The 12,500-nt window shown below is 44.0% G+C and overlaps 2 protein-coding genes across 4 annotated transcripts; one reads left to right on the forward strand and one right to left on the reverse strand.

Moving 5' to 3' along the window:
• Window positions 1-749: 749 nt before the first annotated feature.
• On the reverse strand, window positions 750-5,002 carry LOC127934083 (NAD(P) transhydrogenase, mitochondrial-like). The gene is made up of 4 exons (XM_052531259.1): window positions 4,776-5,002; window positions 3,547-3,776; window positions 997-1,214; window positions 750-852 (listed from the first exon to the last, which is right to left on the reverse strand). The coding sequence occupies exons 1-4, from the start codon at window positions 4,876-4,878 to the stop codon at window positions 750-752; spliced, it is 654 nt and encodes a 217-aa protein (XP_052387219.1). The 5' UTR covers window positions 4,879-5,002.
• Window positions 5,003-5,985: 983 nt separating this feature from the next.
• On the forward strand, window positions 5,986-10,759 carry LOC127934132 (ribosome biogenesis protein SPATA5L1-like). 3 transcript variants are annotated; one of them, XM_052531300.1, is made up of 9 exons: window positions 5,986-6,128; window positions 6,523-7,593; window positions 7,786-7,968; window positions 8,036-8,194; window positions 8,268-8,477; window positions 8,604-8,831; window positions 9,978-10,112; window positions 10,388-10,513; window positions 10,583-10,759. In XM_052531300.1, exons 2-9 carry the CDS (start codon window positions 6,532-6,534, stop codon window positions 10,736-10,738), a joined length of 2,259 nt encoding a protein of 752 aa, XP_052387260.1. In that variant the 5' UTR covers window positions 5,986-6,128; window positions 6,523-6,531; the 3' UTR covers window positions 10,739-10,759. The 3 variants fall into 3 exon arrangements, with proteins under 3 accessions (XP_052387260.1, XP_052387258.1, XP_052387261.1); XM_052531298.1 differs by having other exon boundaries at window positions 6,106-6,170; XM_052531301.1 differs by having other exon boundaries at window positions 6,111-6,208.
• The last annotated feature ends 1,741 nt before the right edge of the window (window positions 10,760-12,500 follow it).

A 12,500-nucleotide genomic window follows, 5' to 3' on the forward strand; every position in this document is an offset into this window, starting at 1 on the left:
TGCTAGTATTACTATTTTAAATATCTTGCATTTAGAGACCGATATAATTCAGAGATTATATAATCCTTATCAATACTGACATTAAAACACATTTTAGGTTTAATATGCATCGTGCACAATTAGTGCTCCAAATAAATGAATACTGTGTGAACCCATAAAACATCACAATAAATCATGGATCTCATATTGTTTTACTTAAACACATGTTCAACTGCAGGATAACTGCAAGTTTAAAATAATCATAATAACATAACATTTTTAATTCAATATTTAAATGTACTGAAATGAGTGTGTAGCATTATATCATATATATTGCCAATATTGAATTTAAAGAAAAGCAATAAACTTCTTTTATTGCACTGATACTATTAAAATCTATATATTAAATGTGTTAAATAACAGAGAATAAAGTTTCCTTCCTGTGACCTTCTGAACTTTAATAATCATGTTACGCTGCATTGTGATGCCTGTTTTTCCATCCCCAAATTTAAAATATCTTTAAAGACTTCTGCTATACCAGTATTTAAAACTTTTTATGGTTTTAAATTTGGTCAAACTGAATTTAGGACATTTTAAGGGTTGTTAAGAAGCCTGGGAACACCAGCTAATCAGACGTTCCTGCATCATTTGAGACACTCAGATTATTATCATACTGACAGATTATTTCAGCATCACTGAGATACTATTAGAGCTTTTTGTTAATATTTTGAATTAGGTTTTATTTTTATATTTAGCCTACATTTTTCGTGTTAGTTTTTAGTTACCTTCGCCGGAGGAACTTTTCCCGCCGCTGTGATCTGCCCAGTGAAAAACCTTCCGAAGTGATTGGCGGCGAGAACCACGGCCTTATACCTGCGGACGAGAGCGTAATGAAGGAGATTATCATCATCACACAGAGCTCCACACACACACAGAGCTCCACACACACACACACACACACACACAGAGAGCTCCACACACACACACACACACACAGAGCGGGACCGGCCGTCTCACCCGGCGATGTTGGCCATGGAGCTGAGCGCGTCGTATCCCTGTGCGATGGTGACCCGAGGCACCTGGTCCATGGCCAGCACCGAACACTGCTGTGTGCTCAGTCTGTCCATCAGCTCGGGGTTCTGCGCTGGGTAGATGAAGCTCACCAGTGTGGATCTGGGCTTCAGGAGGTCAGCCTCATGCATCCGTAAACCCTCGTTAAACACCGGCGCTCGAACCTGCGGCACACATCAGTCACAGCACTGACTTGTATTGTATTATTCCTGTATGTGATGCAGGGCTGCCTAAGGGCTGAAGATCACGGGCACCAGTATGGTTTTCCAGCCTTGACTCTTACACACAGAGATTGTTCCTGATTCTCTGAATCTTTGGATGATATTATGCACTGTAGATGATAACTTTAAACACCACAGCATTGAGGGAATTGGTGATCCTCTAGCCATCTTGACTTCTGAGAGACACTGTCACTCTGAGAGGCTCTTTTTAAACCCAATCATGTTCTCAATTGACCTAATAAATTGCAAATTGGTCCTCCATCTGTTCCTTATATGTACATTTAACTTTTCTGGTGTCTTATTGTTACCTGTCCCAACTTTTTTGCAATGTGTAGCTCTAATGAAATCCAAAATGAGGCAATATTTGGCATGACCTTACAAAATGTCTCACTTTCAACATTTAATGTTCTCAATATTCTATTGTGAATAAAATATGTTTATGAGATTTGTAAATTATTCCATTCCTTTTTTACTCAATTTGTACAGGGTCCCAACTTTTTTGGAATCGTTTGTATAATGTAAAATGTAATGGAATGTAAATGTATAAACTCAGAATTGCGACTAAGGACAAGATCCCGGATAGAGGCGGCCGAAATGAGCTTTCTCCGTCGGGTGGCTGGGCGCTCTCTTAGAGAAAGGGTGAGGAGCTCTGCCACTCGGGAGGAGCTCAGAGAAGAGCCGTTGCTCCTCCACATAGAGAAGAGCCAGCTGAGGTGGCTCGGGCATCTGTTCCGGATGCCTCCTGGACGCTTTCCTGGGAAGGTGTTTCGGGCACGTCCCACCGGGAGGAGGCCCCGGGGAAGACAGAGGACACACTGAAGGGATTATGTCTCTCGGCTGGCCTGGGAACGCCTCGGTATCCCCCCGGAAGAGGAAGGAGGAAGTGTCTAGGGAGAGGGAAGTCTAGGCATCTCTGCTTAGACTGCTGCCCCCGCGACCCGGCCCCGGATAAGCAGAAGAAGATGGATGGATGGATGGAAACTCAGGAATTGCGATTAAACTCAGAATTGCGAGATATAAACTCAGAATTGTGATTAAACTCAGAATTGTGAGATATAAACTCAGAATTGCGATTAAACTCAGAATTGTGAGATATAAACTCAGAATTGCGATTAAACTCAGAATTGAGATTAAACTCAGAATTGCGATTAAACTCAGAATTGTGAGATATAAACTCAGAATTGCGATTAAACTCAGAATTGTGAGATATAAACTCAGAATTGCGATTAAACTCATAATTGTGAGATATAAACTCAGAATTGCGATTAAACTCAGAATTGTGAGATATAAACTCAGAATTGCGATTAAACTCATAATTGTGAGATATAAACTCAGAATTGCGATTAAATTCATAATTGTGAGATATAAACTCAGAATTGCGATTAAACTAAGAATTGTGAGATATAAACTCAGAATTGCGATTAAACTCATAATTGTGAGATATAAACTCAGAATTGCGATTAAATTCATAATTGTGAGATATAAACTCAGAATTGCGATTAAATTCATAATTGTGAGATATAAACTCAGAATTGCGATTAAACTCAGAATTGCGAGATATAAACTCAGAATTGCGATTAAATTCATAATTGTGAGATATAAACTCAGAATTGCGAGATATAAACTCAGAATTGTGAGATATAAACTCAGAATTGCGATTAAACTCAGAATTGCGATTAAATTCATAATTGTGAGATATAAACTCAGAATTGCGATTAAACTCAGAATTGTGAGATATAAACTCAGAATTGCGATTAAACTCATAATTGTGAGATATAAACTCAGAATTGCGATTAAACTCAGAATTGCGAGATATAAACTCAGAATTGTGATTAAACTCAGAATTGCGATTAAATTCATAATTGTGAGATATAAACTCAGAATTGTGATTAAACTCAGAATTGCGATTAAATTCATAATTGTGAGATATAAACTCAGAATTGCGATTAAATTCATAATTGTGAGATATAAACTCAGAATTGCGATTAAACTCAGAATTGCGAGATATAAACTCAGAATTGCGATTAAACTCAGAATTGCGATTAAACTCAGAATTGTGAGATATAAACTCAGAATTGCGATTAAACTCAGAATTGTGAGATATAAACTCAGAATTGCGATTAAATTCATAATTGTGAGATATAAACTCAGAATTGCGATTAAACTCAGAATTGCGAGATATAAACTCTGAGCAGATGTCGTTCAGGCGTCAGCTGAAGGATATAAACCACTTTATAGTCTCAAAGCAGCCTGAAGCTGGCTTAAACATTCTCACCTTCAGGACCAGATCTGATCCAAACGCTCCCTTGGTGTCAGTGATCTGGGCTCCGGCGGCCCGGTACTGATCGTCAGAGAACTTAGCTTCACGTCCAGCGCTGGACTCCACCTGCACCCTGAAGCCCTGTTTGACCAGCATCTCCACACCCGCGGGCGACACGGCCACCCGCCGCTCATTCTGATAGATCTCTTTAGGAACGCCCACCAGCACGTCTTTATATCGCACACCTAACACACACACACACACACACACACACACACACACGCGGACAGGAGGAAAACTACAGTTGGAACATCCTAGCAACTGCATAGCAACCACCTAATGTCCTAAAAACAACACCATGGCAACCACATAGCAACTGGTTGGAAATCACCCACAACTAGCAGTGAGAGTTTTGGATGTCAAATATCACTCACGTTATTCATGTAGATGTAACGTTTTCTCCCAATTCTGTCATTTTTCTTTTGTAATTCTGAGTTTACATCTCACATTCAGTCTAAATTGCTATGAACTCAGAATTCAAAATTGCGAAATCTGAACTCAGAATCCTGAGAAGTGCATTAAGAATCGCAATAAACTCAGAAATGCGATATATAAACTCAAAACTGTGATGAAATCAGAATTGTGAGGAAAAAAGCCAGAATTATGAGAAAAAACGTTGCAATTACTATTTTATTTATTTTTATTCTGTGGTGGAAATAAGCTTCCATAGTTTTCAGTGAAGTGTGTGTATCCAACAACTGATCTTTGAATGAATGAATCAATGAATCAGTCTTTTCCAGGTTTTATGTCTATTTTATAATACATCAGTGGGAACATTGAGTTCACACACACACAGGCGGCGTTCAGGGCAGCTCAGCGTCACGGACGGATCAACTAACACATTTCTCTCCATAATTGGCATCATGACATCCAATCAGAGCGAGGCAGCAGACACTATTAGAAGCTCATTGGCAGAGATCCAGTGGAGTCGCACATGCATAAGCTAAAGGGAAGTGACATGCAATGATAAGGACACTTCGAGAGGACATTGAGAGCGAAAGATCATCTGGATTTCACCTTTAACTGACCTCGCTCATCTCCACCACAGAAAGTTCCATTCACACGTGATACATCTCTCAACACTTTCAGCTGAAAATAAGAAACTCTTTGAGAGCTTCTGCTCTTCTTTCACACTACTTTGACCTCACATGACCTGAGTTATAGTTCTGAGGAGCCCGTCTCACCTTTAACAGCCTGTTGATCGTACAGAACAGGGAAGGTCTGGAAGAATCGTCTCCCCGGCCGCTGCACAGAGCAGCACGTCACACAGCGCAGAAGACACGCCATGTCTCAGACGTCTGAGGAACACAACACAGTCTCAATCACACACACACACACACGCGCTCTGTCAGACGCAGACACGCATGTCCAGGCAGCCGGACGAAGACACCTGCTGCTCTCGGACCACAACGCGAGATCACTGACCAGTGACGAGAGAACAGGGAAACATGCCAACACACACACACATACATACACACACACACACACACACACACACACACTCACACTCCAAACACACTCACACTCCACACACACACACACTCACACACACACTCACTGTACAGATCCTTACAAGCATATATTTGTCTCTATATAAAAATAAATGAATCTTCATTAAGTATAAATGATAAACATTCCCAGACTAAAAATACACTGCTTTATCCTTTCAAATACAGATCTCTCTCGGGACTCTGACCTCAATCCTAGATCTCATCACTGATCTTAAAGGAACAGTTCACCCAATGAAAATGAATTTTTTCATGAAAGGGAACAGGTTTGTAGAAATGTAGCACTGCATCAGTGTCTCATCAATGGATGCTCTGCAGTGAATGGGTGCCGTCAGAATGAGAGTCTGATAAAAACATCCCAATAATCCACAGCACTCCAGTCCATCAGTGAACATCTGGAGAAGACAAAAGATGAAACACATCCAGCATTAAGATGAGTTTAACTCAAACACATAGTCTATAATCCATAATAACACTTCCTCCAGTGAAAAAGTGCATCTGCTGTTGTCTCTCAGAGATATGTTTAGATCTGTTTAAACACTGCTTGATCTTTGCAGATCTTTGCAGATTTCTCTCCCGATTCAGACCAGATATCAGCATCATAAGTGACAAATGCTCTTATCATCCAATCGTGCTTGTATTTCTCTATTAGTGCTACTGAATCTTAGCGCTTCTTTTGACACAATCAACCACAACATTATTTTGAAAAGACTTGAAAATAGACTTTTACATGCATTGTTTTTCTTTTGTTGAAGGACACTCTCTGGCTTAACTCTTCATGGATGTATTGCATTTCTGTATGTTTATTTTATTCTATTCCTATTTACGTATATCTATTTAATTTGTATCGTGTCTTGTTAGTTTTATATGTATTGCCATAATTAAAATGAATGTGAATGTGTTGTGACACGTCTCCAGTCCAGCAGGTGTCGCTGTGAGCGCTTCACCGTGCGGCGCTGCAGTGAAGAAGCCCGGGAGAACACGTGCTGTGATACGAGGACAGTGTTCAGCCATCAACACGAGTCTGAGGCAAGACAACAACAACACCACTGAATGATATGAATGAGGATAGTAGTGTCTTATAGAGAGTTTATCTCTCTCACATCCAGGTCCATTCAGCACTTTTTATGCGTCTAGTAACTGATGCAAAATTATTAGTAGCTATTTTTAATTCTGATTCCTGATTCAGTAACACATACGTAATAAGACTGCATCATTGAAACATTATACGTGTTTTTATTATTGTTATTTTTGTACTCATGCACAGTGAATGATTATTGATATTGATTATTGTTCTGCTCTGTATGTTACAAATAGTATTTTTTATATAAACAGAACTATAACCATCAGTGTTTTTAGTGTAACAGTGTGAGTTATTGAAGATTGTGTCTCTCTGCATCTCTCTTCTGTTGTGTATCTGTAGGTGTCAGAGATGTCTCTGGTGGAGGGTCTGAAGGTTCTCCCGCTGGACGCCGTGGACTCGGACACACAGCGCTGTCGCATGGGTCCGGCTCTGATGTCCAGGTTAGGTCTGAGGCTGGGCGCTCCGGTTCTGATCCGGGTTCAGCGGGGGGTCTGTTTGTGCACCACATGGCCTCGGCACGACCTCGCCGAGGGCTTCCTGCAGATCAGCACCCAGTGTGCCACACCGGACCTCACCGCACAAACACTCACCGGACTCAGGGTGAAGCCGGCGCACATCTCAGCGCTGTCCTGCCCCAGGCTCTCCAGCGTCAGCGTGAAGGTGTTTGTGCAGAGAGCGGAGCACAAGCGGAAGGTGTCCGAGCGCGGCGTCCAGCAGCTGCTGGAGGGTGTGTACGTGCACCAGGGTCATCTGGTGGACCTGTCCTGTGTGAAGAGCGAGCTGGTGTTTGTGCTGGTTGAGAAGGTGAACTCGGGCTCACAGAAAGCTGGTCTGGTGACAGCGAGAACCCGTGTGGAGGTCAGCGAGCTGCAGACCGTTAAACACCTGGAGAGGCGTCAGGAGGTCTCGACCCCGTCTCTGGGCGGCCTGGAGGAGGTGTACGCCTCGCTGAAGGAAATAATCACGTTACCTCTGCTTTACCCGGGGACTCTGCGGCAGCTGGGAGTGTCGTGCCCAAGAGGCCTGCTTCTGATCGGGCCGCCCGGCGTCGGGAAGACCCTGCTGGTGCGCCGCGTGGCCAGGGACATCGGGGCCACGTTAGTGACTGTCAACGGGCCGGAGGTCACGGGGTCTCGACCCGGAGAGAGCGAGGAGAACCTGCGGCGGGTGTTTGATCAGGCGCGGGAGGCGGCCGAGGACGGTCCGTGTGTCCTGCTCATCGATGAGATCGACTCTCTGTGTCCGAGGCGGACGGGATCCAGCGGCGCACCGGAGAACCGTCTGGTCGCTCAGCTGCTGACGCTCATGGACTCCATCGGCAGTCACGAGGGCTTCGTCATCGCCGGAGCCACCAACCAACCAGACGCTCTGGACCCGGCGCTCCGGAGACCGGGCCGGTTCGACAGAGAGGTGATTCACCACACCGTCTCCAACTCAGTCACGTTCTTGGGCCGTTCATCTGAATTAAATTGTAAATTGAGTGGACACTATACAGCTATCATCTCTGTGTAAACTACAAAAACACTAATTTATGAGAGTGCTGCCATCATGTGCATGTCTTCTGTTGCTCTGAAAGGTCAAAGCTTCCCGTGTGTCCTGCAGGTGATCGTCGGCGTTCCCTCGCTGCTGCAGAGGCTCAGTATCCTGAAGTGTGTGTGCGGTCAGATGCCGCTGTCCTCTGATGTGGACCTGAAGGCTGTTGCTGAAATGACCTGTGGGTATGTGGGGGCGGATCTGAGCGCGCTCGGTCGAGAAGCAGCGCTGCAGGCCATGCGACAGACGCAGGTACAGTCCCTGAGAGCGCAGGAGTCTCCGGTCTGCTCTCTCGCTCACACGTGTTGTGGTTGTTCAGACAGGAGCGAGCGAGCCGCTGTCGATGCAGCACTTCATGCAGGCGCTGCGGATCGTGCAGCCGTCGTGCCTCAGGAGCAGTTTAGGAGCCACAGACTTCAAACCCATCGGCTGGGAGCAGATCGGAGGACTGGACGACGTCAAACTCAGACTCAGACAGGTACGAGAGCTCCTCGGTTCAGGTCCATCTGTACGACTCTGGCTCTGTGATGACGTCTGCGGTCTGTGTGCAGAGTATCGAGTGGCCCATGAGGTTTCCCGAGGCGTTGGTGCGGTTGGGTGTCTCTCGGCCCAGGGGTGTGCTTCTGTACGGGCCGCCCGGCTGCGCTAAGACCACGCTGGTGAAAGCAGCCGCCTCTTCATCACACTGCAGCTTCCTCTCCCTCAGCGGAGCCGAGCTCTTCTCTCCGTATGTGGGAGACTCGGAGAAAACACTGGCACAGGTCTCACCTCACTCTCATCCCGCTTCTGCTCAGTTAATGCTTTGGTGCAATTAATTATGAAATAAATGAGGCATTGAAATGATTAGAGCAGTTGCAGGATGACGGCATGATCTGTCTCTCGCTCAGTTGTTCGCTCAGGCGCGTGCGTGCGCTCCCTCCATCGTGTTCCTGGATGAGATCGACAGTATGGTGGGTTCTCGAGCGGACGGTTCCTCTCACAGCGTGCAGTCGCAGGTTCTGGCCGTTCTGCTGACCGAGCTGGACGGAGTGGGACTACGATCTGTGGAGAGACGCAGCAGCGGGAGAAAGATCGCTCTGTTAGAAGGAGAGCAGGAGGACACCGGACTACAGCAGGTCAGAGACACAGCATCTCTACTCACACACACACACACACACACAGACAGACACACACACACACACACACACTCTCAGACACACACACACAGACACCCACACACACACACACTCTCAGACACACACACGCACACACACACTCTCACACAAACACACACACACACTCTCAGACACACACACACAGACACTTGTAATACCTGTGTCATACCCATGTCATTATACAGAGTTGTGTCCTGATATGATACAAAACATGCCCACACACAAAAACACACTCACAGACACACACACACACACACAAACACACACACACACACCATCATACACACACAAACACTCTCAGACACATACGGACACACCCTCACACACACACTCACACACACACACACACACACAGATACAGACACTCACTCTCTCACACACACACACAAAGACACACCCTCACTCACACACATACAAACTCACACTAAACACACACAGACACACACTCTCACTCTCAGACTCACTCACTCTCTCACACACACTTACACACTAAACACACACACACAGACACTCACTCTCACACATACTCACTCACTCACACACACACTCACACACAGACACACACTCACACACACACACACACACAATCATTCTGATATGATGATTTATTATTAGAATTATCAACAGTTGTGCTGACAAATGTTTTTTGGAAAGTTTGACACTTTTTTCAGGATTCTTTGATGAACCAAAAGTTAAAAAGATCAGCATTTATTCAAAATAGAAATCTTTTCTAACATTATTTAACACATCCTTGCTGAATAAAAGATTTAATTTCTTTCAAAAAAGAAATAATAAAAATGTACTGACCCCAAACTTTTGAGCCGTAGTGAATATTGTTAGATTTCTATTTTAAAATAAATGTTTTAACTTAGAATCCTGAAACAAAAGTATCACAGGTTCCAAAGAAATCTGAAGCAGTTTTGATAATAAATCATTTTATAGTGCAGGAGAGTCACACCACACACCCGTGTAGTTTCAGGACTTGATCATCTGGATCAGGTGTGTTTAATCAGGACTGAAGAAGCTAAACACTCCAGGAAGTGAGTTACAGTGTTCTGTGTGTAGATGTGCACGTGTAGTTTACACCGTGTCTGTATTACATTTCAGATGGAGCTGCAGGAAGTGTGTAACAAGGACGTTTTGATCGTGGCTGCCACTAATAGACCAGAGGTTCTGGACAGCGCTCTTCTCAGACCCGGACGCCTCGACCAGATCATATACGTCCCTCCTCCAGACCTCCAGGTGAGCAGACGCCCTCTAACCCCGCCCACTCCTGTAGACCACGCCCACCCTCTAACCCCCGCTCACTTCTGTAGACCACGCCCGCCCTCTAACCCCGCCCACTCCTGTAGACCACACCCATCTCACTGAGTGAAGCGCTCTCGAGCAGGAAACAAGAGGAGGGCAGGAACCTCTCTTTATCTGTCAGCTGTTGATTGGCTTGTGAGAAGTTATTAAAATGAATGCATGTATGAGTTGTTCACAGTAAGACGAGTAACAGATGTGGTCATAAACAGGCTCGTCTGGCCGTGCTGCGCGTCTGCACTGAAAGCGTCCCGCTGCATCAGGACGTGTGTCTGCAGGATCTGGCTGCGCAGACCGAACTCTTCTCTGGAGCCGATCTAGAAAACCTGTGCAGAGAGGTAAAGCACACGCTCGTCTCGCGCCATCCGTTCGCTTCGCTCCGGGTCTGTAACTCTTCTGTGTTTCAGGCGGCTCTCCTGGCGCTGCGTGAGGACGGACTCCAGGTCTCCAGCGTGAGACACAAGTGTTTTCTGAAGGCGCTTCAGAGTCTACGTCCATCACTGAGTCCACAACAGCTTCAGCGACACGTTCAACTGTTTCAGAGTTCTAGTAGTTCACTCTAGAATTAAAATTTCCCAGCATCATCCGAGGCCTTCATGTCTTTCTTTCTTCAGTTGAAAAGGACTTTCCTCTATTTAATTGACTTCAATGCTGGCTGAAGTTCAGCTTTCAATTGAAGAACATCTTGGATAACATGAGCTAGAGTTAATTATTAAGATTTTTTTTATATTTAATAAATATATCATGTTTATAATTTGTGTACAAATGTCCTGTTTCCCACATTCTTCATAAAGTGAAGGGTGACGCACAAAAATATCAGTTGTGTTCTTAATATTAAAGGATATGTTATATGTTTAGATTTCTAGGGTTTTTACTCTTAACTTCTAAAGTAATATTTAATTAAGACTCATTTCGGAGTCGGACAAAATTAGATTTTAATTAAAACAGATCGAGTAAAGGTCTCGTGCTATGCGTGACCAAGGGGCAAGGAACTCGACCGGAAGTTGAAGTCGGGTGGGGGCTGCCATCTTTTAGCAGAACTTCACTTGCGTTAGCATCCCATTGACTCCCATTCATTTTGACGTCACTTTGACAGCGAATAACTTTACATCTGAGGCGTTTAAAGACTCTGTTTGTCCATTATTTATTTCTAAAGATACACGACAATGTATAAAGGGCTCCATTACCTTCTATGTTACATTATGGCCCCGAATAAACAGTTTTTGTAAAAAATAGGCTAACGATTGCATCATAACCACTCGACTCTCTGTCGCATTACCGTACAGACAGGAGGAGAAGCTCGCAGGCAATTAACTTAATATGGCGTACTGGCGTTACATTTTAAAATACTATACAAAATAATTAATCAGAATACTTACTCCTGCTCACTCACGCCAAAGAACTCCCCGCTCAAGCTCGCCGTCTCTGCAAGATTAACGATGGCAGTTTGCACGCACAGATACTAGAAGATTTACAGCTGTCAGACAGGTTGCTGACGTCGTCAAGCTTCGTTTGAGTCTGCGCGTCAGAAACAGAAGTGCTAAAAAACCCTAAAAATGGGCTTCACTTGTCTCAGTTGAGTTCCAATGGGGTCGCTGTGTCCATTTCTTTTCCTGTCTATGTGCTTGACGCGAATGCGTAATCGGTCATTCGCTCATTTCATATTTTCTGCATAGCTTATCATTTATGTCGCCAATTTTTTTTCACAAATTATTATTATTATTTTTTTAAAGTCTTTAAGTTCAAAGTCTATTGTTCGTTATCTGGCTCGGCTCGGTGTTCATCTTCAGTTCTCTCTTCACAGCAGTTCAGTCAGTGTACTGTTTGAGTAAATGAATTACTCCGGGATATTGGTTTGTTTGAACTCAGAGGGAGTGTCAGACACATTAAAAAAGTTAACAGCTTAAGACATTTGTTTATTAATGTGTATTAGAGACACGAACCGTTTAAAACAATTCAGTTTGATTTGGTGAACTGATTCAAAAAGATGCGGTTACATCGAATGATTCGTTCGCGAACCGGATATCACAAACTGCTTTGTTTTGAACTCTCTCATAACAGACACGGAAGAGAAGACAATGCTGAATAAAGTCATGGTTTTTGCTATTTTTGGACCAAAATGTATTTTCGATGCTTCAAAATATTCTACCTGACCCTCTGATGTCACATGGACTACTTTGATTATGTTTTTCTTACCTTTCTGGACATGGACAGTAGACCGTACACACAGCTTCAATGGAGGGACTGAGAGCTCTCAGACCAAATCTAAAATATCTTACACTGTGTTCAGAAGATAAACAGAGGTCTCACGGGTTTTTGAACAAC

The sequence above is a fragment of the Carassius gibelio genome, chromosome A18 (genome assembly GCF_023724105.1).
Source record: "Carassius gibelio isolate Cgi1373 ecotype wild population from Czech Republic chromosome A18, carGib1.2-hapl.c, whole genome shotgun sequence".
In the NCBI taxonomy this organism is placed as follows: domain Eukaryota; kingdom Metazoa; phylum Chordata; class Actinopteri; order Cypriniformes; family Cyprinidae; genus Carassius; species Carassius gibelio.